The following is a 25,602-nucleotide window of genomic DNA, read 5'->3' on the forward strand; positions in this document are numbered from 1 at the left end:
ACAGATGTGTTATATATGTTATGAAGCTAACTCAGAGCAGAACAGTTTATTCTACAAAAGAACACTGGAGGAGTAACTGTAATTAAACTGTAAACAAGAAATTGTAAACAGGAAATAGCATCCCTCTCCCTTTACTTGACTACCGAACAGTCTGTACAAACTAGATAGATATCAAAGGTTTTATATATGTACACAGCCAACATAATATCAAAATATATTTTATTCTGGACCTCTTTCAGATCTGATTCAAATTACAGTTGTCAAAGCAATACAATGCAAAGGGAAACTGCAACAACAACAACAACAAAAAAATGTGCCTAGAAAGGATAAAAGGGTCACTGGGGACAAATCATTGTGATGTGGAACCAAAATACATCAGAAGTGTAATTAACATGGTCCAGGACAGCATAGAACATCTCTATCAGTCTTCCTCACACAATAATCATGAAAACTGAACAATAAAGTTCTTAAACAGGTACAAAAACTGTCATGGGCTGGTTTACACTTTTACAACAGTTTTAAAGTTAACTGGATAACTAAAGAAATGATGCAGACATTTTAATCCAGTGCTATAGGTAGGCTCACAGAATTAGACCCAAAGGATTTGTAAAAAATAAAAAATTAGAACATTATAACTACAATGTCAAAGTCAGGAAAGAAGAAAATTACTTCTGTATTTAGGGATTACAGAGCTACAAAATGCAGTCTGTGTGTTTTTGTTTTTAATGAGATGGATAAGTACATCAGACTAAATACAACATGCAGAATGTTTTCTTGAACTTATCCAGAAACTCCAAAGAAAACATCATGAAACAGCTTACTAGGAAAAAAAAAATATGCCCTAGTTATTCACCCTGCTTCAACACTGTCAACATAAAGGCAGAAATAAAGAATGCTATTAATACTTCAGAACTACTGATATAAGACATCAATTTTCTAAATCAGTGTATTAAAAAGTGAACACTTCCTCTTTTTTTGTCTCTTTCTTCTACATTTAACTAGAATCATGTTTTAAAAAATTGATATTGAATGTGACGCTTCAGAGCTACTATCAGAAGGAGTAATTCATAACTTCCCTATTCCCCTTCCATCCCTGCTGATTCAGAAGAAAAACAAACAAACCAACCCACCCCACACCCCAAACCAACCAGGGTCTCTTATAGATTTGCTGCTATTCCCCAAAATGCTGGCATTTGCTGCCATGCCACAATGTTGGTCCACTGAAATGGGATTTCTGTGGAAACTGTCAACAGTAATTCACCAAATGCAAGTACCGCCCTTAGCATGTGAGAATAAATCCAGGTACTATGGAAATGTACAATGTATTTCAGTAAATGAAAACTGTTTTGAAAAGAGTAAATCGCACTGCATTTGAGATCTTTTTTTCCTGCTTATCTAGTAAAACAACATTTTTGCTGATATAAGAATGGCCATTTGTGATTCCTTTAAATAGCAAAAATGCATACTCCTCTTCAGGCCTCTACTCAGTAATAGTTTACATTACTCTTAACAAAATCATTCTACATAAACAGATAGCTCCTTAAAAATAGTACTCTCTCATTAAATCTAATTTGACAGAAATAAGTTTAAGGAAAAAAAGGAGTGCTTTATAAGTTAAGTGAAAAAGTACAAATCTTTGGCCTTTCTCTTGACATTTTTATATGTCAAAAAGCAAAAAACCTTCATGTAATTCAATCTAATGATTACTTTTTGCACCATAATTTGTTTTTTTACACCACAAAAGGAGGCACTTTCAGTATCTGTAAAAGGTGTTTAATCCTAAAACATACTTACCTAGAGAATAATTAATTAAAACAGAATTCGATACACTCTAAGACCTATTAGGAAATTAAAACTTACCACTTCTAAAAGTCACTGGAAAGTCAATGATGATACCTGATCAATGACAGGAAATTGGGAATGGAATAAATATAAGAACTTAACGGGATTTTCCCACATGGAGAAGAAAAAGATATTCCTTTAGATGTTTAAGAGTGACAGCTGCTCTTTTTTTACTCTATTTTAATCAAGAATATTCTATTCATTCAAGTTTCCCTTTCTATTTTTCCTTACAAGTTTCTTACAGTAGCCTATACAACAATGATATATAATGAATACCACAGAAAACCTACTGGAATCAAAAGATCTTCAGAAATAAGTTCTCAGAGGGGAAAAAAATGAAGGAAAAAGAAGCAAGAACCTCAAACATAGAACTTTACAGGCTGTGAAACTTGGTCTCTTATAATCATGTTACTGCTCAAATTAGAGGCAATCTTACTTTTGTCTACTGGAGCAGCATCGTGGCACATCAGCAGGCAATGATGACTTGAGAACAGCAGCAAAAAGAAACAACTGAATGCTCATAAAGAACCCACGCCTACAGAATGGATACCTTTCTGATAGTTTGCACTTAAAAGACCCAAGACTTCAGGATAATAAAGCTCTGTATTTATAATCTTTTATATGTCCTATTGTGGCTATTATGCTTAAGTAAAATAGCTAAAGATTAAAAAACAGAAAGAAAGAAAAGATGACAATACCATAAACATGTAGCTGTCTATCTGGGCAGCTATACTGCAGAACTTCTCGACTATCTTTCAATCAGTTGGGAAAAAAAAAGGTCAATAACTGTATGCAAATGAATAAATTGTCCATTATCAAAATACAAAAAGTTCTATCAATAATCACCTCTGACTTTCAGATTTAAATTCAGTGCAATTGACAAATGCATCGCTAAAGGAAAATGCAGCTTAAACATACTCAAAACATTTGTGTCTATTCCTGGGAGCACATTTAAAAATTATTGCACAGATTTTTTTATTTTTATTTTTTTTAAAACAACAATAGAGGTCAACCACAGATGTGGACCTCCAGCAATAAAAGCAGGATTTCAAGTGCCAGATACTCAGCATATTAGGTTTCCTACATAAGTCACAGGGTAATAGTTCTAAATATCTATAATGTGATCCAAAACCCTAAGAACAGCTGGCACAAAACCATCATGAATGACTGCCTCTCTGGATGTAAATTTTAAAAAATATTATTACAGTATCATAGTCCCCACTAACAACAACTGGGGTACATATAACAATGTATAGTGAAATTAAGTGTATTTATTCTCTTTACCAATAGCAAATGCTATCCTACCTTAGTAAACCAAGACTTGCTTCAATCAGTGCTGTTTTGTAAAAATAGCAAAACAACAAATGCTGAAAATCAAAGCTGAATTACTTGGGTTAAATCAGTTTCTACTCAAACTTAAAACACAGGTTAAAATTTTAGCAGTAATGGCTTAAAAATAATTAGTGACAGAAATAGTGTTATAAATTTGCTAAACTTGATAACAAATGATATTCCTTAATTGAAATCTTTGAGATATAAATTTGACAACTATTCTCTTCAAAATTGACACTTCTGGATTATTACATTAATCATGACAAACCCTGTTAATCATACATATAAACAGTCCCATGCTATCATTTATAAATTCTGTATATTTTAGCTTTTAGTTGCATGAGCACAAGAGGTTTGATCTGATACCTACATCTTTAAGAAAATACGTGATATTATAAACAGAGTAAAAGACATGATATAGTAGTGATTACTGAAAAACAAAAAAATAGCAGCTTAACTCTATCTATATTTGAAAAAATGTAGTCACAAGTACCACAAACGCAGAATCAGAGCAGCAGGGAAGTTAGTGCAATTATACTTTTTTAAAAAAAAAATTTGAATCACTGCTATTTAAAAACATCTTGAAGCAAGTCTTTCGTTTTAAAGATTGTTTTTAAACTAAGGTAGCAAACATTTTGCCATGTAATGGCAGTGTTATATGCCGTTATCTTGCTTTGTATAAAGAAAAATAACATGAGAGATTTTTAATACTGGAGTTTGGTTACATTACATATTTAAGCTTCTACACAGAATGATGGACACTTTGAGAAGCTAATCCTTATCCAGAAACATTTTAATCTCTTAAAAAACAAAGCAAAAGAAACAAACAAACAACAAAAAATCCCCAAAGCTACTTTGCTCCTTTTCACAATAGTGCACATTTTAACCATAATTTAGTTATGGCTACAGATATCAGAAGATTTCTTTTATGCATCTTCTCTATGGTATTAAAAAAAAATTGTGCCCTTCTAGTCTTTTAATTGGCAGAAATATGTCCCAAAAAAGAAACTATTGCATTTAAGCCACATCACAAAAAAAAAGAAGCAAAAAAAAACAAACAAAAAAACAAACAAAATACCCAACAGAGCATAATACCCTTTTACTGATGTGTCTTACAGATTGACATGACCAAAGTCATATAGTTCCATTTAATTTCCAATTCCCCCTTCCACAACATGCACCAATTGAATATATGCTCTGGGAGCCATAAAATGTACCAAACATCTATCTCTTCAAAAGAATGCATTAAAATATTTTTAAGATTTTTTTTTTGTTTAAAAGGTGAAAAAAATATAAACAAGAAACAGATTCACTCCCTTACTTCATGCATCCATAAACTAAACCAAAAACGAAGTTTAAAAGCAAGAACAAACTACTGCTGCAAGTTTTTGTAAGTCCATTTCCTCTGTACATACAAACTGCTAAACTACTGAAGGGAAAAAAGAATATAATCCATGGTGTCTGCTGATTCAAAGGGGAGAAACAAGGCTGTCATTAGTATCCAAAAACTGGTACATGTATGGGCTGCTTTTATAACGCATATTTTTTCTCTCTTCTGTTTTTCATATCCAAAACTTCTAAATGCTATTTTAGGGGCACAGCAGATTAGATTCCAGCACTTGGTGAACAGAATTCACAAGCTGTGACAAAATTCTGTCATCTTCAGGGTGCAATTTTGTTTATATACACTGCATGTATATATTTCTTTTAGATTTGGCTGTAGTGGACTGGCCATGGTTCAAGAAGGACTATAGCAGTACTTGGGTCAGGGACAGTCATTTTGGCTATGTACACATTCATAGTCGGTCCATGGCTTCCAACTAGTAGCGCTATTTCCGAAGGTCTAATACACAAACCTGTAAGAAAGTAAAATAATCACGTGTGTAAACAATTCCATTGCACCTTTTTAGTTTAACTTTTCAATAGAACTGTTTGGAATCTATTTCTTAGTTCCAAGTTCACGAAACTGGTAAACTAAAAGCAATCACAGCAGTGGACACCAACAGAAATCACATAATACATATAAAACAGATGAACAACAAGTTTATACTGTACAGCACAGGAAACTATATTCAGCATCTTGTAGTAACCTATAACAAAAAAGAATACGAAAACAAATATATGTATGTTCCTCTATGACTAAAGTATTATGTTGTACACCAGAAACTGACACATTATAAACTGACTATAATTCAATAAAAAATTTTTTTAAAAATCACAAATTGTCTGAAAGTACAAGAAGGAAACAACTAGGAACTAATGCTACAGAAGAAGAACCATGGCTAAAATTTTGAAGATTTACTCTCTGTTAATTAAAAAGTAGGAAAAAACATGCTCAAAACAGACCATTTTCTATCTCTTGGACCTTAATGAGACACTACTGATTTTATTAAAACTGTTGCTTCAGTAAACAGCTAATGGCTATATCCTTTACATCTTCTCTTTGCTTTCAGAACTTTGGAAGCCGTAACTAGTATTTCTGTAAACAGTTGGCCAGGCGTATCCTGAAAGTGTCTCAGTATCACACATTTCTCAATGCAGACTCAACTGCCTCTATTCTCCCTTCCCTGGGCCACCAACACTCTTCTTTAAGGAAGAGAAGGTAGAAATAGGCATTATAAATTCAAATCTCTCTCAGAGTGGTACTCTGCTATATTTAATTTCACTGATGAAGGTTTACATTAAAAATAACTGCCCATTTCTTGATTGTGAAAGCACTCTTCTGGCATAGATGGCCTAAATTCTGTTTACATTATTTGCATAAAGTGAACATGAAAAGTACAGAGCCCTCAGTAAAAAAGATCAATACCATATCATAAAATGTATTTTAACACTTCTGCAGACACTACCACAGTAAGCCACATCTATTCACTACGTATATACACAAATACACACACACAGCTGCTTTTGGAAACACTTCAGTATACTTACTGAACCATCTGATGCACTGGCTCCAACCTTGTCTCCTGCTGCATTCCAACAAACTTCAAAAATTCCACCTGTTCCCCTATAGCTGTGAACTAGAGCACCTGTCTAAAATAATGAAAAACAGAATCTCAAAAATGATAAAATATATTATTATATATGTCCAAATATGGAGGTTAAATATTGTGTGGGTTTACTTCTAGCAAACCAACTCTGAAATAAACACAAGTTCTGAAATATTAGATACATAATACGATGATCCTTCTATAAAAAGATAACACCAGCCTGCTCTGAACAGATCACACACACAGTTTCTCCAGTACTGATAACCATCCTTAGCTAAGTTATCTGTGGCCTCTTTGACAGTTAACAATGGCTAGAAGTAAACATTCAATGCATGACTTGAAATAAACTGTTGTTGCTGAAGTATGCATGAGTTTGGCCAAATTATAGAGAAACAAAATTAAGTCAGAATCTCTTGACAAAACATCCTAAAGAGGAAGTATAATAAACTAGTAAAGGCAATTCCAGTGTAAGTCTGTTACTCCATATTTACTGACTAATCCCTAAGCTAGTGGAATTATAAAAGAAGTAAAAGAATGTATGTACAGTATTATTAAAAGATGTTATAACTTAAAAAAAAAGTACAACCAGGAACACTAACAATTTCATCAATTAAAGCTGAGTCATAAACATAACTAAATTATTTTATTCCTTCAGCAATGGAAACCAAAATCATTCAGCTGCCATTCGATAATTAAAACTGAGTACAAAAATGTATTATCTTAGGAAATTAGTCATTAAGCAGGTCAAAGGTCACAGGTTCTGCTGTGAGAAACTGAACAATGAAAAATAGATTCTAGTGATCTGCCCTGATAAATCAGAAAAGTATCTCTCAGCTTTACAGTGACCTAAAAAAATCCAACTAGAAGTAGCATAACTATCTAAAAACAACCTAGCAGCAAGACACGTATCTTGTAAATACCTTCCGAGACAGCCAGCCCTGAGCTAATCACTGAGCTGGTGACCATTTCCCCCTGCTTTCCTCTTGTCTGGTAATACTGCAGAAACCACAGATGCACTGCTACAGCTGGTCACACTGGGAAGGCCCAACAGTCATCCCCCACCCCTCCAACCTAAAATTTCCCACAATGTTAAGAGATTCATGAGAAAGTATGAGTATAGTAGGTCTTAAGTATCTACAGTTAATTAGGAGAGAAGGGAGTGGCACCAACATTATCTAAACTCCACTGATGTACAGAAAGTAAAATCTATAGGACAGTCAACTTTGGGATTTAAAAAAAAAATCAAAACTTCCTTTCAATAGTACTTACCAATTTCTAAGCCTGAATTAGGCTTTAAATGAACCAAAATAGTATGGTCAACAAGCCAGAGCTATCACATTAACAAATGCCAAAGGATCATTAGCATCTACTCAAATCTGTGTTCAGACTAGACTGTAACAACCTACCTGCCAAATACTTAGGTAACATATTATTCAAGTAATGAAAGAAAAAAACTACATGTATATGCAACAAAAAGATAATGCCTTTCTCTACACTAAAAACTCACAAGATGCATTTTACTATTTTCAAACGTAGAAGAAAAAAAGTAAAATGACATTTTAATACACGATAGTGATACAACAGAACAGTACGGATGGATAGTTGCTCAAATGCCCTTAAAAGTCAAGCAGTATCTTCCATTAGAACTTTACAGTTCTATAACAAAATTTTTTTTAAATTGATTTACTTAAAATGGAGTCAAAATGGAGTAAATGAGTGATGGAAAATGTATACAAAAGGCAGGTTATCTATAGATTGTATCAAAAAAGCTTCTGCTATTCAATCACAACAGAAAGGTTAATTTGAAAGGAAAGCTAAGGAAATATAAACCATTAAAAGTAATTAAGAGAGCTCAGAAGGGATGATGGATTAAATATCAATATGCCAAAATTTATAATGTTCCAAACGGGAGCAACCATCAATAAGTAAAATGAATATATTGTTATAAAGATGCTATTCATGGTAACAATAAAATCCATAAGGTACCTCAGAAAAAATTAAGAAAAAAGATCTTTATGAAAAAATTGTTAGAACTTTAGTGAAGGGGGGGAAAAAGACTTGGTATGGGGGACTTACAAAGTCACAGTTACTAAAACTAAGCTAATGATGCATGTACATACAAATTTATCAATCAGTGGAAAACAACAATCTATGAATAAACCACACAAGAACTCAGCATATGAAAGAACTGACATCATGAAACAGTAAAGGAACAGTAAGCTTTGCTGCTACAAGTGGCTATCCATACAGAAAGATAAAATTAGAACTCTACCTCACACCATACATGAAAACCAATTTTAAGGGAGTTAAAAATACAAATGAAAACACTAGACAGTGGGAGTATAAAGTTAAAACATCATAATGCTTTTTTTTTACCAAAAAACTCAAGAAGAATAAAAGAGAAACCAATAAAAAAAGTTACCTACAGAGGATCAAGAAAAAAAAAATGAGGGCAAGACTTCTCAGTGTATACCTTTTTACAGCGTTTGGGAGGTTTTTTGAACATTTGAATGTGTAACTTAATCAAAAAACAGTATCTGAAAATGACTTCTGCAAAATAGTCTGACCAACTATAGAAAGACAGTCCACAGTAACTCAGTATGTGTGTACTACAACCAGCAAAGATCTCATCACAGAAGGGAGAATGGGGGGTGGGGAGGGGTGTGGCAGGGAAACTCGCATGACTGCTACCAAAGAATACACGGCACATAAAAACCAAAACACTAAGATAAAAAACAAAAAGAGGACGTTTTCTCCACTTTCAAGAAAGGATCTCCGTAGCATTATCCCTAAAAAGGTAGTATAGTTTTAAGTTTGTTTCTGATAAATCATGTGTTCAAGCATAAAATCTTGTCCTTTAGTGTATTTTTTTTTACTGCTCATACATACTTCCTTCAAAGATAATTATTTTAGAAAATAAAGAAATAATATCATTTAGCTAAATAAATGCATCCTAAACTCTAACATTTTATGTTTGCAAAACTGTCGTAAAGATAAAACAGAGAATCTAAATTGATCTTTAAATTCTAGTCTACACTATGAAAGTGTAACTTCAGTTGGTCTTAATCTTTACTAAGCCGTAAATTCTCCTCAAAAATAGTCATTTAAAAACTAAGAATTGAATTAATGTCACAAAAGGAATGATAACCAAAAGTGAAGAAAATATTCGTATAGATAGGCAAATGCTTCTTGCCAATATAAGACTACTTGACTATTTCAATAACTCATACATACCTGTGTGTTCCAGATGTGCACACACTTGTCAAAAGAACCACTTGCCAGATACCTGCCATCAGGACTGAAAGCTACACTGTACACAGGCTCTTGGTGTTTTGTCAAAGTATGGATGCAAATTCCTCGGTCTACATCCCATAGTCTAACAGTAGAATCAAAGGATGCACTGACAAGGGAGAAAAAAAAAAAGATTTTATAATTAATAAAATATACTCTTAGCCCCACCCCCAATCTACAATATTCAGCCATTCTTAATAGCCAGCCACAATTCCTCATGAGAAACAGACCGTGCTGTTAGGAAGGAAATGTTCTGGAAACACAGCTAACAGGAAAAAAAGCAGCTTAATTAACGGCATCTCCAAGTTCCGGAACAGGAAAACATAAACGAACTAATTCACTGTATTCCTTTGCTCTTTAAATAATTTCTTTATATTGACCCATAGTTTTGAAACACTGTACTGAACATATTTTTAACTTTATCTTTCTAAAAAGATGCTGAAAAAGCTTTATGGTACTGTATCTCAATTACTTGGTTTAAAATAGTATTTGATATCAGTAAATATTTGATATCTCCAGATATAATTTTCTGTCATACTTATAAGAAACTTTCAAAGACTCATAAAAGGAAAAGTAAAACAGAAATGTTACCTTGCTAACATAAGGTTGGCATTTGGATTATTTGTCCCTGGCCCTGTTGGACTCCACTTGATAGTATAAATTTCTTTATTATGTGCTTGCAAATCATGGACACAATTGTCTTGTTTCATACTCCATATCTAAGCAAAAAAGAAAAAAAAGTATGTAATTATTCTTCCATACAAAGGATACATTTATAATACTATTTTCCCAGTGCAAAATATAAGCAGTGCAACCAGAAGCACGATTACAGAGATTAAGGGAATACTTGCAAAGAAATTAAAATGTAGGAGAATATATTTAACATTTATCTTTCTAAAATGACAAATAAGCATCAAGTCCTTTCTAAATATTCACTATTGTGAGGCTTCAGGATTAAACTAACTATAGTCCTAAAATCATTTTTTTTTAAACCTGGAAGTACAGTAAGTTACAATGTGTCAGTTTCTGGTGTACAGCACAGTATCCCAGTCATGCATCTACATACACATATTTGTTTTCATATTCTTTTTCATTAAAGGTTATTATGAGATATTAAATATAGTCCCCTGTGCTACACAGAATAAATTTGTTTTTTTAATCTGTTTTTATATATAGTGGCTAAGATTACTTCTGATAGCTTCAGATGGCACAAACTTCAATATTCACTAAGTTCCTTGGGTAACGATCCTAAAATGTTTAAGGCATTAGTTTTTATGCTGTCTTTTAAACAAAAGATCTACCTTACAAATCCCTCTTAGAATTTAGTATCAGGAAATATTTTGCAATGGAGAAGGTAAAATAGATAAGCAGCATACAGATAATACTAACATGATTCAGGCTGACCCCAAAGCATAGGCAACAAAAGCAAAAAAAAAAAAAAAAAAAAAAAGGCAAGTGAGACTATGTAAAATTAAAAAGCTTCTGCACAGCAAAGGAAATAATAAAATAAAAAGCAACCTATGGAATGAGAGAATATACTGCAAACCATATATCCAGTAAGGAGTTAATTTCCAAAATACATAAGGAAATCCTACAACTCAACAGCAAAAACACCTAATAACCCAATTTAAAAATGGGCAGAGGACTTGAATAGACATTTCTCCAAAGAAGATATATAAATGGGCAATAGGTGTATGAAATGATGCTCACTGTCACTAATCATCAAGGAAATGCAAATCAAAGCTACAATGGAGGTATCACTTCACAACTGTTAGGGTGGCTACTATAAATTTTTAGAATACAATAAATGTTGACAAGGATGTGGAGAAACTGGATCCCTTGTACACTGCTGATGTGAATGCAAAATGGTATAGCTGCCATGAAAAACCAACATGAAGGTTCTGCCCCAGATTTTAAGAACTACTACCATATGATCCAACAATTCTTCTTATGAATATCCAAAAAAATTGCAATCAGGATCCTGAGGAAGTATCTGCATTCCCTTGTTCACTGCAGCACTATTACCAAAAGCCAAGATATGGATACAACCTAAGTGTCCATCAATGGATGAATGGATAAAGAAAATGTATACACACACAACATATGTACATACAGTGGAGTATTATTCAGTCTTAACATAGAAGGAAATCCTGTAATATATGACAGCATGAATGAATCTTAAGGACAAATATTGCATGATTCCATTTACATTAGGCATCTAAGAGTCAAACTTATAGAAGCCAAGAAAAGAATGGTGGTTGTCAGGGGCTGGGGAGAGGGGGAGTTGCTAACCAACAAGTATAAAATATCAGTTCTAGAGATTTGCTATACAATACTGTGCCTGCAGATAACAATACTGAGCTGTACATTTAAAAATCTGTTAAAAGAACAGATCTCATGTTATATGTTCCTACCATAATAAAATTTAAAAAATTTTAGAAGTTTCATATAGAAGAAACCATGAAAACTAACAAAGCAATAGTTAAAATGGTGAGTAGAGAACAAGCCTTTCTTGAGTTGATAACACACCTATGCTTATAGATTAAAAATTCACATTATTTTTGAGCAAAAATTAAGAGAAATGTACACCAAGAATAGTTCTGACAAAAATCACTCAATAAAGACATGGGGTGGATGAGTCTTGCCAAATACAAATAAACACCAAACCCAAGGGGGAGGTATGGCTCAGTGGTGGAGTGCATGCCTAGTATGCACAGGGTCCTGAGTTCAATCCCCAGTACCTCCACTTAGAAAGTAAATAAATAAATAAATAAACCTAATTACCTCCCCTCTTGCAAAAATTTTAATTAGAGAAGTAAAAAAATTAATAAATTCAACCTTAAAAACAAAACAACAACAACAAAAACAAACAAAAAACTCCCACCAAACCCAAGTGCCTACAAACAAACAAAATTAGCTGGGCTTCCACAGAAAACTATATTCAATACCTTGTAATAGCCTTTAATGAAAAAGAATATGAAAAGGAATATATATGTATGTGTAAATAAATCACTATGCTGTACACCAGAAATCAATACAACATTGTAACAAACTATACTTCAAAAAACATTAGCCAGGCTTCACACTTCTGCAATATAACTAGTAAGAGATAACAAAGCAGTATCATAATGTTTTTGTATCCTAGGTATATATAACTCCATGTAAATAAATCCAAAAAGTATGTTTCCAAAACATATTTCATTTGACCTTTCAATAGCACTGATACTACTGATCACTCTAAACCATTACCTTCCTTGAAATACTCTTTACAGTTTCCACTGAGGTCATTCCTTCTAAGGTTTCCTTTTGGAAGCTCATTTCTCTTGAGCTGGTAAATGTTGATGTTTCTTAAGACTGTATTAGGTTTCATCTTCTCTTACTCTATACTTTCTACCTACACAATTTTGTCCATGCTCATGGCTTTGAATGACCACCCGAGAATCTGCTGAGAATTCCCTAAATTTTATGTCAAGCTTAGAGCTGTTCTCTGAGCATCAGATCCATCTAGCATCTTCACTTCCATGACTCAAAAGCACTGTACAAGTTGTATACATTCTCCTCACTAATCTGCTGTTCCCTGTTTGCAGAACATGGCTTCACTAGACATTATCCATCCTTCTAGTTTCTGCTTTAAAATTCTATGACCTTTTACTATTCTTAGAACAAAGAAAAGCTCTCTACCACTTTCTAGTTTAAACTTCTCTAATTGCAACTCAACCCCTGATAGTGGGCTCTCTCGCCATGGGCCTTCTTTCACTCCCTCATATGGGCCATACTCTGTTCCAGAAGCCCCTCCATTTGATAAGTGTTAAATATGTGTGTGTGCAAAGCAATCTCACAAACGTAAGTGTGAAGAAAAGTATTTTTACTAGCAATGTTTGCAAGGGAGCCCAGGCTTGAGGAAAATCACCTATCTAACTTAAAAACATAGCAGGTATTTAAAGAAAAAAACCATCAGGTTTACCAAGGTTATATTTAGTCTGCTCATGGGAAGAGAAAAAGCAGTTTCCCCCATGAGTATCCTACTGGTAAGGGTCATTACGTCTGCAGTCAATGGCATTGCAAAGTCAAAGGTAAGTTATTTTCAGTAGACTTAGCATGATGAAAGAAAGGGCTCAAGCATCATTAATTCAGAAGGTTAGTATTAGGTTGTTCTTTATCTCAAAATGCTTTTTCTCCCCTCTAACGCTGGTGTGTGATGTGTGAAGGGGCAAGGTATTAGTTTTGCTTTTAGTTAACACAACAAGAAAAGCATAAATGAAGGTTGAGATGTGGATACTGACACGTCAGCTAGGCTCACTCACCAGTTAAATGATTCTCTGCTACGTACCAGTTTCCCAGCAAGGGTTATACATGTTCATACCACAGCAAAATCAAATTAATACAATTCGCAGAATTTCAGTCAAACCCGTGAATACTACAAAGATCTTCACTACTTATGAGTCAGATCTTTACATGTACCAATATATGACTTTCTAATAGTGAAGACAAATTATAACAGCACAAACCTTAGTATTATAATTCCCATTATAGTCATTTTTTAAAATATAACTTATTTGCTATATTCAAACATCTGAAATAATTCACAAAAGAAAATATAAAAAACAATGATCATTAAAAAGTAGAGTAAGTCCTTAGCTACATTTAAGTATCAATAAATTACAAAAGACATTCTAGACAATCTTAAAACAGCCAGAGCAGTCTCACTGTGTAACTGCACACCATTCCTTCCTACTGTCTGAATTACCTTCAAAGTCATGTCATCAGAACAGGAGGCCAGGAGATTGCCAGTTGGGTCCCATTTGATAGCATTTACTTCATTCTAAAAATAACAGTAAATACAGACATTTTCACTTTATAGACTTGGCTACTCTTCGGGTATTAAACATACTTACTTCAAAACCACTCTGAAACATTACTTATTCATCATGATCACTTTGAAGGAGGGAATAAAGGTTTCTCACCGTGTGTCCCTGGAATGTTTTAATAGGTCTGTCTTGTCCTAGTTTACAGACATGAATGCACATATCTGTACTACAAGAAGCAAAGGTGTTGTTGCTCTGCCAATCAACATCCAACGCTGGTGCTAAAAAGAAAAAAGGTGAGGTTTGCATTCAGTCTGCATGTACTGAAATCATTAAGAACACTAATAGGAATCTAAATATTTCACTTTATACTTTTTAAAGATACTAACAGAATTTTTAAAAATCACAGTATCTAAACATCACAAATATTAATAAATTTCAGTTTAGCTATCCAGCAGAAAGTACACTGGCCTAGTTACCAGGAGATTAGGGCTCCTTAGAACCCACTCTGTAAACTACTAGCACTGGATTCTTGGTTTCTCATTTGTAAAATGATAAAATTAAATGTGATGCTTTACCTTCCTTTTATTTCTCAAATTCTGTGAATGTTCAATGAATAAGCAGCCTTGGTTCTGGCACTCCAAAACCAGTGAGCCCTAAGCAAGTCATCTAACCTCGCATGTTATTTTTCTAATTAAAAAAAGCGGGGGGTGGGGGGCGGATAAAACCTTTAAGCTTAGTACAGAAGGATATTGTGAAAACCAAGTTAGATAATGCGTATGAAAAGTACTTCGTAAATTACAAGTTAGACGGGTGTTACACTGTGTAAGTTATCATTTCCATTATCTACTCAGCTAATAAGTGGAATATTCCATGAATCGCAAATAGATTTTCTTCTAGGTGATTCTTGTCAAATCCCTCTTAAAATCTACATCATTGAATTTAAAACCTCAGAGGCCCAAAAGCCAGCTGGCATTTAATACTTATTTTAGCTCTGATATGATTAAAGATTCTTTCCTTTCATTTTCCCCTGCTGCATAGTGCAAAGGCTCTCTATAATTAGCAATGCAGATTAAGGTAATGATAGCAAGTAATTGGGTTAAGCAATAGAAGCATGCCAAAAAAAAAAAAAAAAAAAAAAAACAGATTTAGAGCAGGCGGTAGGTAGCGGGGTAAAGGGGAGATCAGCGCCCTTGGCTCAAGATGAGGCAGATCCTGAGGTGTAACAAGCACTCCAGGGCCCTGCCTGATCAGGATGGGACTGGGCTTCTTCACCAGAAACTGCTCCCTTCCTTGGCTCCTTCCCGCTTTTCCCTTCTGCTTCCCACACAGAGTTCCTCACTTGTTTCTCCTGGGAAGGATTTTTAAATAAATCACTTCACTCAAAGTCTGCTTCTGGGAGAATCTGAGGAAATCAGTCAGGAAACAAAAATACAGTCCAACTGTGATGAGCACTGTGCGTGGACTCTGCATCACAACTTCCTAGAGCAGCGCAGATGACCCTGGGTCCAGTCCTTACCACGCTTTGCCCTGCTGTGCCCTGACCCCAGGGGACTGCCTCCTGCAAATCACACATCCCAGGCCCCTGTGCCTGCAGGTGTCCAGAGGGGTTCGTCCAGGGGAAGACACTGCCATGAGCCCAGGGCCAGGGGAAAGAGCAGCCGGGCACTTCCGCTGTCACCGTTCTTGCAGGCTGGGCTTCTGGTGGTGACAGGACTACTCCATGGTGCCCGTTCTTGCCAGGCAGCCTCTCCTCTAAAGTCCTCATTCCCACTGGGTGGTTGGATCCTATCTTCTCTACAGTCTCAGGTTTACCGCAGTTGTTAAACTCTGGGTTACCTCACCTTCCTCTATTTTTCACTCTTGGCAATACTTCTGCCACTATTTCCTAGTATTATATTCCCTTTCTGGGATTACCTGGTTTAGATTCTGTTTTTGTACCTGGCATTGGATTCAGCAACTAAAACACCTTCATTCTGACATTAAATATTATTACTTAAGACATAATTTCAAAAACATTCTTAACAAAACGTTTCTTTGGTAAATAATTTGTTTTAGTGTTGAGAAGAGGTGGGGGGAGGGCGGGGTGGGGAGGCTTGCAAATCTAGCTAATTCAAAAGACAATTAAAGGTGTAACAACATGCTATGCAAAAGGCCTAGGATCTGCCATGCTGCACCAGGTGTTAATGTGGTAGAGAACCATCTGTGAAATATTAGACAGGAGGCTAAGAAAATCAGAAGTAGCTCTCAAACAAATACACCATCAGGTTCAGAACAAAACAGAAACAAACTGTATAACCAGGCAAAGATAACTGGAAAAAGCTAGGGAATGCTACAACATGAGCTGCAGGACTAATGCTTCTGTGATACACCTGGCTCCTAAAACACAACGACCACAGTTTGGTATAATCTAAGACCATATACCTCCTTGCTTTATATTTATTCCTAAGATGAGTCTAGGTAACACAGGTTCTTCAGGATAGAAACATGTCTCTTACATAAAATGTACTTTTACATAGATAATGTGTGAGAGGTGTGTTTGTGCTACTGTCTCCTTTTACACGGGATGAAAGGGGCTAAGAAAACTTTATTTGCCTAGGGTTACACAATCTTTTAAATTCCTGGAGCTAAGATTAAATTTCTGTGTGCTCCAATTCTAATTTTTTTGTTAACCCATGCATCCTTCATAATTTAAAAGGTAACAAACCTATAAGGAAAGGGGGAAACAACATTTATTATTCATTTGCTTTTTTTAATAAACAGCTCCACTGAGGTACAATTCACGTAACATAAATTTCACTCATTTAAAGCGTGCAATTCAATTCAATGGTTTTTTAGTATGTTATATTAATAATTTAAAAATATTGTGGTCATATATAAAACTTGTCATTTTATTAAGTGTAAAATTCAATGGTATCAAATACATTCAAAATGTTGTGCAACCATCACCACTATTTCCAAAACTTTTTCATCACCCCAAACAGAAACTCTGCAACCCATTAAGCAATAATTAAATTTCTCCCTCCTCCTAGCCCCTGATAATCTCAAAGTTTTACTTTTTGTCTCTATGAATCTGCCTATTCTGACTACTTCACATAAGTAGAACCACACTCTTTACCCTCTTGTGTCTCATTTATTTAACTTAGCATAATGTGTACAAGTTCTCTTGTATTATAGCATGTGTCAGAACTTCATTTATTTTTACGGCTGAATAATAATGCATTGTACTTATAGACTACATTCTGTTTATCCATTCATCTGCTGATGGACAGTAGGTTGTTCCCATCCTCTGGTGAATAATGCTGGTATGAACACTGACATACAAGAATCTGTTCAAGTACCTGCTTTCAACTCTTTTGGATATATACCTAGCAGCAGAATTACTGAGTCATATGGTATTTCTATGTTCAGCTTTTCGAGGAACTGTCATATTGTTTCCCACAATGACTTATACCATTTTCCATACCTGCTAGCAGAGTATAAGGATTCTAATTTCTCCACATTATCCTAAACATTGTTTTTTATTGCCATTGAATGGGTATAAAGTGGTAAGGTAACTCATTATGACTCATATATAATCATGATTTATGCTTTATGTAAGAGTGTATATGGAAGAAAATAGAGTATAAGAATTAAAATATGGTAGTTTGGAAAGCATGGTAGACTTTCATTTCTGGTTAAGACGGAGTAACACGGACCAAATTTACCTTGTGCTCCAAACAACCAAAAAAACTACAAAATACGTAAAATAACAGTTTAAGACTCTGGACATCAGGCAACAAAGGACAGTGATTCCTGACAGAAAAAAAAAAAAAAATCAACCAAACATGTGCCTTTATAACTTGGCACAAGGAAGAGGAAACTCCCTAGGCAGAGTCCAGTGAAATTCCTGAGCTGAAGGGATAAAGCTGAGGATCTGGGGAGACAAAGGCAGCTAGAATTCATGGGAAAAAGTACAGGAAAAGTGACAGCCACACAGCAGAGAATTCTGAAGATCTGCAGCAGGCCCTACTCACAAATTTAGCTGAGTACTAATGAGCACGAGCATGTGAAGACACTAGCTGAGACCTGGGGGAAAACCACTCAACAGAATTAAAAGGAACAATGTCTGATACTCAAGGGTACACCGGAATAGAAAACGTCTTAACTCATGGAGTACTGATTAGAGTACACTTAGGTCCTTGCCTGGTACTAGTCAGGAAATAATCAGTCCTACAGTGAGCACTGTTTCACTGCCATTTAACATATCTTATAAGTATGATCCAAAAGGCTCAAACCATTTCTGTGTTCCAGAACAAAGTTCACAGACACTTACAAGAATACAAAAATACCCAGCAAGCAAAAAGGTAAAATTCACAATGTCTCACTTCTAATCAAAAGTAAAAAGGCATGCAAAGATACAGGAAAATATCACCGAGATGAGGAGAAAAATCAAATCATCGGAAGTGACCCAGAACAGACAGAGATGTCAGAGTCAGCAGACAGACAGTCAAGCACTTGTAGCTACCTATCACATGTTCAGTTAAGTAGAGACATGGAAGATGTAGAAAAGACCTAAATTAAACTTCTACAGATTAAAACTGAAACATGTGAGGTAGAAATGTACTGGATGGATGAACTGAAGATTAGATATTACAGAAGAAAAAAACCCGTGACCTTGAAAACAGCAAAGGAACTATTAAAAAAAAATTTTTTAAGCCAACAGAGAAAGACTGAATAAAAAAATGAACAGATCATCAGTGTACTGTGGGACATCAAGCAGATTAATAAACATACACAGAATTTCAGGTTAAAAAGTGGGGGGGGGATACATTTAAAAAAAAATAATGGTCAAAAGTTTTCAAATTTGAAGAAAACTATGAACAAATACATCCAAGAAGCTCCAAGGACATGAAACATAAAGAAAACTAAACCAAGGTACAACATACTCAAATTGTTTAAAATCAATGATTAAAAAGAAAATTTTAAAAGCAGCCAGAGAAAACAAAACAAATTATGTACAGAGAAATAAGGATGAAAATGTTAGCAAGTTAAGTTGGAAATTAGGTAAATAAGAGAATAGAGCAACATTTTCCTTAAAGTACTGAAAAAATATCTTTCAAAAATGAAGGTGAAATAAAGATCTACTCATATATATCAAAATTTTAAAAATTCATCAACATTAGATTTGCACTATAAGGAATGTTAAAGCAGTTCAGGCAGAAGATAAATGCTACCATATCAAACCATGTATGCAAAGGAATGAAGAGTTGGAAATGGTTACGACATGAGAAAAATTATTTTATTATTTAATGCCTTTAAAATATCACTTGAAGGCAGATGGTGTTAAATTAATGTGTACTATAAATGACAATGCAACCATAAAAATGAAAGATTTATAGTTAATAGCCCACCAAATAAAAAATACAATCATAAAAATATTCAATTACTCCAAATGGAAGCAACAAAATAGGAAAAGAATAGATAAATAGAACTATAATCTAGTTGCAATCAGTAATTCTATTAAACATAAGTAGCCTAAATACTGCCATTAAAAGGCAGATGTTAATATTTTATGAATAAGCAATATATGGCACATACAGAAAATACATTTCAAATATAAAGACATCAAGAGACTGAAAGTAAAAGCATGGAGAAATACATACCATGCCAACACTAACCAAAAGAAAACTGGAAGGGCTATATTAATATCAGAGAAGGTAGATTTCAAAGCACAGAAAACGAAATGGGAAAAGGAGGGTCTTAAACAAAATAGTAAAGGGGTAAATTCAACATAAGGATGCACCATTCCTAAATGTTCATGCCCCTAATAACATTGTTTCAAACTACATGAGGCAAAAATGGACAGAGCTTCAAAAAAAAAAATTACTATTTTCCAGTTATTGTAGATGATTTCAATATCCCTCTTCTCAGTAACAGACAGCATGAGTAGAAAGAAAATTCAGTAAGGGCTATAAAAGATTTGAACAACATTATCAAAAACCTTGACCTAAATGACATTTATGGGAACAATGGAATTAAATCACAAATCAGTATTACAAAGTTCTTGGGAAATTTCCTAAATAATCTGAAATTAGCATACTTCTAAATAACCCATGGGTCAAAGAAGAAATAAAAATTAAACTAAAAAAGATTTTGAACTGAATGAAAACACAACATATAAAAAATTGTGAGATGTCACTAAGTAGTAGTTAAAGTTAAATTTATAGCACTAAATATCCATTATTAGAAAAGCAGGAAGGTCTCAAACCATTGACCCCAACTTCCACATCAAGCAAACAGAAAAACAGCAAATTAGATTGACACAAAGCATAAGATATAAATGAACAACTTAATAAATTAAGGAATTCATTAACATTAATAACATCTGGTCTTTGAGGGACACTGCCAAAACAATGCAAAGACAAGTCACAGACTGTGAGACAATATTTGTAAATACTTGATAAAGGACTTGTATCCAGAACATATAAAGAGCTCACAAAACTCAACAATAAGAAAACAATAAACAATTAAAAATCCAAAGATTTGAATAGACACTTCGCCAAAGAAGATATACAGATGGTAAATTAGCATATGACAAAGAGATGCTCAACATTATTAGTCATTAGAAAATGCAAATGAAAAACACATTGAGACACCACTACATACTTATTAGTGTGGCTACAAGTAAAAAGTCTGACCACATACCAAGTGCTGGCAAGGATATGGAGGGGCTGGATTACCCACTGCTGTTGAGAATGTAAGCCAGTTTGGAAAACATAAACTTTGGAAAAAAGTTTGGCAGTTTATTAACAAGTTAAACATATACCTACCATATATCTAGCCATTACATCCCTAAGTCTTTACAGAAGAGAAACAAAAACACAAGATCATATAAAAAGACTTGTACATGAATATTGATAGCAGTTTTTTTTGTAATAGCTAAAACCTGGACACATCAAACTTGTGTCAACAGGTAAATAAATAAATAAACTGGTATATCAACATAATGAATACTACTCATAAATCAAAAGGAATGTAAAATAATTATGCAGAGTGAAAGAAACCAGACCAAAAAAAGAACAGACACTATGTGATTCTATTTACATAATGTAAACTAATTTCTGGTGACAGAAAGACTATCAGTGGTTGCCTGGGGAAGAGGAAGGGAATGATTTCAAAGGGGCAGAAAGAAACTTCTGAAGCAAACGGATGTATTCATTGTCTTGAATGTGGTCAAAAAGCATGGCAGAAAGAACATTATGGGTAAAAAGCTTATTTATTTGTAAAATGACTTCAACACCATCTACCTCACTGGGCTGTAGACAAAACTAAACGGGATCATGTATATACAAAGAGTGTCAACTTCAGCCCAAAGGTAGTACACACTTTATGGTAGCTACTAACAGCGTCACATGTACACTTGTTTCAATTTTCCAACACTCCTAGGAGGTAGGAGAAACTTTTAGGCAGAACAGCCAGAGGTCTAAGAGAATTCTATCTAAGTAAGGACTAGAAACAAAGGTGAAGAGAAAATAAAACAGGTAAAAACTGATGTGTAAATGCTTATTAATGTGGCCAGTCTTAAGCTGAACTGTGCAACATAATGCTTGCAAAATTGTTATTCAGATATTACTGAAAAATCATGTTGTACCTTATTTGGCTTGTTTAATCACGTTAAATGGAGAAATACAAAAAAGCAAAATGTCAGAAGCTTTATGTAAAAAGGGTTGTTACCAAAGATTTGAAAATAACCAGTTACTTAAGTCAGTCTCCAATTCAGAACTCTTCCCAAACACAACAAAATCTTGAAAGAAGCAGTTAAATCAGGCAGTACTAAAACTACTGTTTTAATAGTTAGGTATCTCATTCCAGTTTAGCATCAGTTAACTGTCATGAGGAAGTTCCCTGAAAGCAGGCACAAAAGTTCTAGGCAGGGGAACGGGCACTAAAATCCAGCTGCCTACACAGGATGTATGCATGCCCTGGTGCATGGCTGTGTACCATGGAGAAAGGAGCACACTGTCTTGAGGGTCAGATTTATTAGATATAAGGATCAAACTACTTCTTAAAAGAGAAAGCCATCTAAAGCACCAAAGTGCCAGCTATAGCAGGAAAGCCTGCATCATTTCAGGTACAACAGCAGAAATGATTTAGATACATAAACCCAAAATGAAAAATGACAGTATCTAAATTTGTAGGAGTTGATACAATATTTTCATATACATTAGTCTTATCCTCTTAACAAATGGTATTACTTCTATCCCTCATTTACAGATAGAGAAAATGAGGCTCAGAAAGGTTAAATGACTTGTTAAGTGGGGTGGAACTGACAATCAAACCTAGACCTCCTGATTCAAAAATCTATGTTCTTATACCATTAAATAATACCAACCCTAATTGCACCAGGCTGCAAATGCTTTTATATGCTACATTTTACAGAAAATGTCTGATGATCCTCTGACAATTAACAATCTAAAAGTCATGGAACATCAACTCCTCAAAGAACTGGTAACAAGATTGATAGTTGATATTTCAAGATTTTAAATGAATTATACGCTATTAAGTTTAATTAGAAAAATAAAAGAAAACCATAGTTCTTATGTAAATTGTGAAGATTTACCTGAATGAAAAGGAAATTGTTGCTTGGCTTCACCAGTATGTGCATCCCAAATAATTGTAGTCTGAGAAAAGAAAGAAAATACATTGCTAAGAAGTTAAAAGGAACTTATCACAGATGCATAAATTAGGTGCCTAACTATATTAAAGCAATATGAAACAACAGTGTGCATTTAACTTTGTAACATTTACCATTAGTAAAATGAGGCTATAAACCATTTTGGGGGGAAATTATTATTAACCAGTTTAATTTTTCTCTGGTGATTTTTCATCAGTCAACTTACTTCAAATAATAATTACTGGTTGTCCACAAAGTACCAGACATTATATGAGACTGCTTAAGAAACTCCAAAGATTTTTACAGCTATTTAAGCTATAAGGAGGCGAATGCCTGGTTACTAATCAGCTAATTCCCAATACTAAGATTTATAAAGCTCACATTTACATACAAAGGCAGGCTGAATTTTGAGAATAATTAAAACTGTCTTATATATTACAATCAAAGTATGATATACAAATCTGAATGCACATAGTCTTAATTCCTTTAATACCCTCCCATCACTAATTTTATAATTTTGCGGTCATAAAGTATTTTACAGTGGCAGTAACGATTAATAAGGGTTTTTCTTCCCATTCCTGGCACCCTTCACTTCTCTTCCCTTTTTCTCTCTACTTCCCTTTCAGCAACACACTCAGTTAAAGATGAGCATGTACTTTCCTGGATTAAAATAATCTTAAATCTTGTATCCATTTCGGGAGGTGTGGTAAAGGAAATAACTTTAAAAAAATGAAGGAGAAAGAAGGCCACGCTTTGACCTAACTATATTTAGCAGCCTCATGAGGTGAAAAGAGCTGGAAAGATATGGCATTTCTTACATTTTCACAATTAAGCATCAGGAGTTCAGCTAACAGACTGGCTCTAAGATTCCTCATCTAGTCACTCTAGTACTTGTGGTCAGTATTTTCAATTACACTCTTTAACAAATTAATCTTTACAAAAGTTAGTTTAATATCCTTGTTACCTTGTCTACTCCAGCACTTAGGATGAAATTTCCTTTCTTATTCCATTTTAATGCAAATATAGGGCCTTTATGCTGCCCCAAGGTGCTAGCAAGGTTACCTAATATTCAAAAGGAAAAACATTAAAATTACTTTAAGCTTTGTAATTTAGTTCAACAATAACAGCAAATGAAAAGAAAAATGCTTCATTTACCATCTTTTGTCCATATTCTGGCAAACCCATCATAGGAACCAGTTGCTAGAAGTGTACCTTCACTCTGTCAGAGAAACACACTTCTTTCAATTATATAATCCAGAAAGAGCATTTAATGTTAGAATACTTCATGCTTAAATCCCAGGTATAGCAGCTCTGTGAATTTCTCTGCTTCAAAACCTTCAGTTTCGCTTATCCTGAAGTGTCAACAAAGGCCTATGAAGCAACCCTTCATTGCCATGAAGCTGGTAGTTTGGCAGCATCTGGTCACTGTGAGCCCCGCACATTCAAACCTCAAGGATGGCAGGGACTACTCTGGAGCAGGATCAGTATCACTCTCATGCATGCTAAGCATGCTAAGGTGCACCTATATTCTCACACATGCGCACGACTGAAGATGGGGGTGGGGGGTGGTTCGTGGGAAGGACATCAAAATCATAATGTTACAATGATTTAATAAAAGTAAAAAGCAAAATTGCCCAAAATATTTCATTACGATTACATGTTTTTTATATGGTCCTCCCTCTAAATCTTTTACTGTCTGAACTGTGCATGTGTGTGTGATCCAAACAATATTGTTGTTTCAGATGACCAGATCCTTAAATATCACTGAATGTTTCTTCCCTTTGTTAATTCTTTCCCAGTATGAAATCCTCACCAATAAAAACAGCAACCTTAAAAAAAATAACCAGAAGAGAGTGTAGGATGACTTTATAGGTAATGGAGTGAGCACAACTTCCTGCACTACCCTCCACGAGGAGAAATCATCCCAGTTTCTCTAATCTGGTAATTCCCTTACTATGCCCTGCCTTGATTAATGGTACAGTGAAGGACAATTCTAATTTCCTCCATGGAAATGCTAGTTACAGGGTGCATTGAACTGTTTCTGGGATGAGTAAAATGTTACTGGAGAAACAGAATGAAATCTAGCCTTAGTACTTTTGCGATACTATTATTAACGGCACTGAAAACAATAACGCCTTTTTCAGACCTCTCAAGCCATTTAGCTGTACAGGTAAGTGACAAATAAATGCTGGTTCTAGGGGTAGTAGATTAAGTTTTGCCAGATTTGGAAATCCCCTATGGCTCTACCTAAGGAAGAAGGGGCAACGTTGAAGCCAACAGCTCTGTACAATGGAAAGTTTCCTTTAAACTAACGGTCCCCAAATGTTTTAGTTCATGGACCACTAAAGTAGGAATGATCAGACACCTCACAGGCTCTTACTGTAGTCATGGGAAAGAACCATCAATCAACAATAATGTTTTCCCATTTTAGTAGAAGATTTAAATTCATTGTGAATAATAAATCTGAAAAGTACACACTTTTTTAAAAACCTTTAACTTGCAGTTCAGAACCACCTTGCTCAACAAATCATCTGTTAACCATCCTTTTCAGTGTTACCTGTAAATTTCATTAAATTAACATGGTCTCCGAGCCAAATAGCTCAAGAAGGCTACAAAGCCTTTGCCCTGTGGTACAGTAAGGTCCCATATTAAGAAGACAGTTTTCAGTTCTGACCCTGTAACCAAG

At 34.5% G+C, this 25,602-nt stretch overlaps 1 protein-coding gene across 7 annotated transcripts in view; it reads right to left on the reverse strand.

The window, feature by feature from the left end:
- Window positions 1-202: 202 nt before the first annotated feature.
- TBL1XR1 (TBL1X/Y related 1) overlaps window positions 203-25,602 on the reverse strand; it is a 155,573-nt gene continuing 130,173 nt past the window's right edge. For all 7 annotated transcript variants that reach the window (XM_031451376.2, XM_031451400.2, XM_064492896.1 and 4 more), the window contains 9 exons: window positions 24,072-24,135; window positions 23,881-23,978; window positions 22,863-22,923; window positions 14,420-14,541; window positions 14,203-14,277; window positions 10,047-10,174; window positions 9,399-9,564; window positions 6,106-6,207; window positions 203-5,030 (listed from right to left, as the gene is read on the reverse strand). In XM_031451376.2, coding sequence (XP_031307236.1) covers window positions 5,004-5,030; window positions 6,106-6,207; window positions 9,399-9,564; window positions 10,047-10,174; window positions 14,203-14,277; window positions 14,420-14,541; window positions 22,863-22,923; window positions 23,881-23,978; window positions 24,072-24,135 — 843 coding nt within the window. In that variant the 3' untranslated portion in view covers window positions 203-5,003. The remainder of the gene's footprint in view (window positions 5,031-6,105; window positions 6,208-9,398; window positions 9,565-10,046; window positions 10,175-14,202; window positions 14,278-14,419; window positions 14,542-22,862; window positions 22,924-23,880; window positions 23,979-24,071; window positions 24,136-25,602) is intronic.

The sequence above is a fragment of the Camelus dromedarius genome, chromosome 2, assembly GCF_036321535.1.
Source record: "Camelus dromedarius isolate mCamDro1 chromosome 2, mCamDro1.pat, whole genome shotgun sequence".
NCBI lineage: Eukaryota > Metazoa > Chordata > Mammalia > Artiodactyla > Camelidae > Camelus > Camelus dromedarius.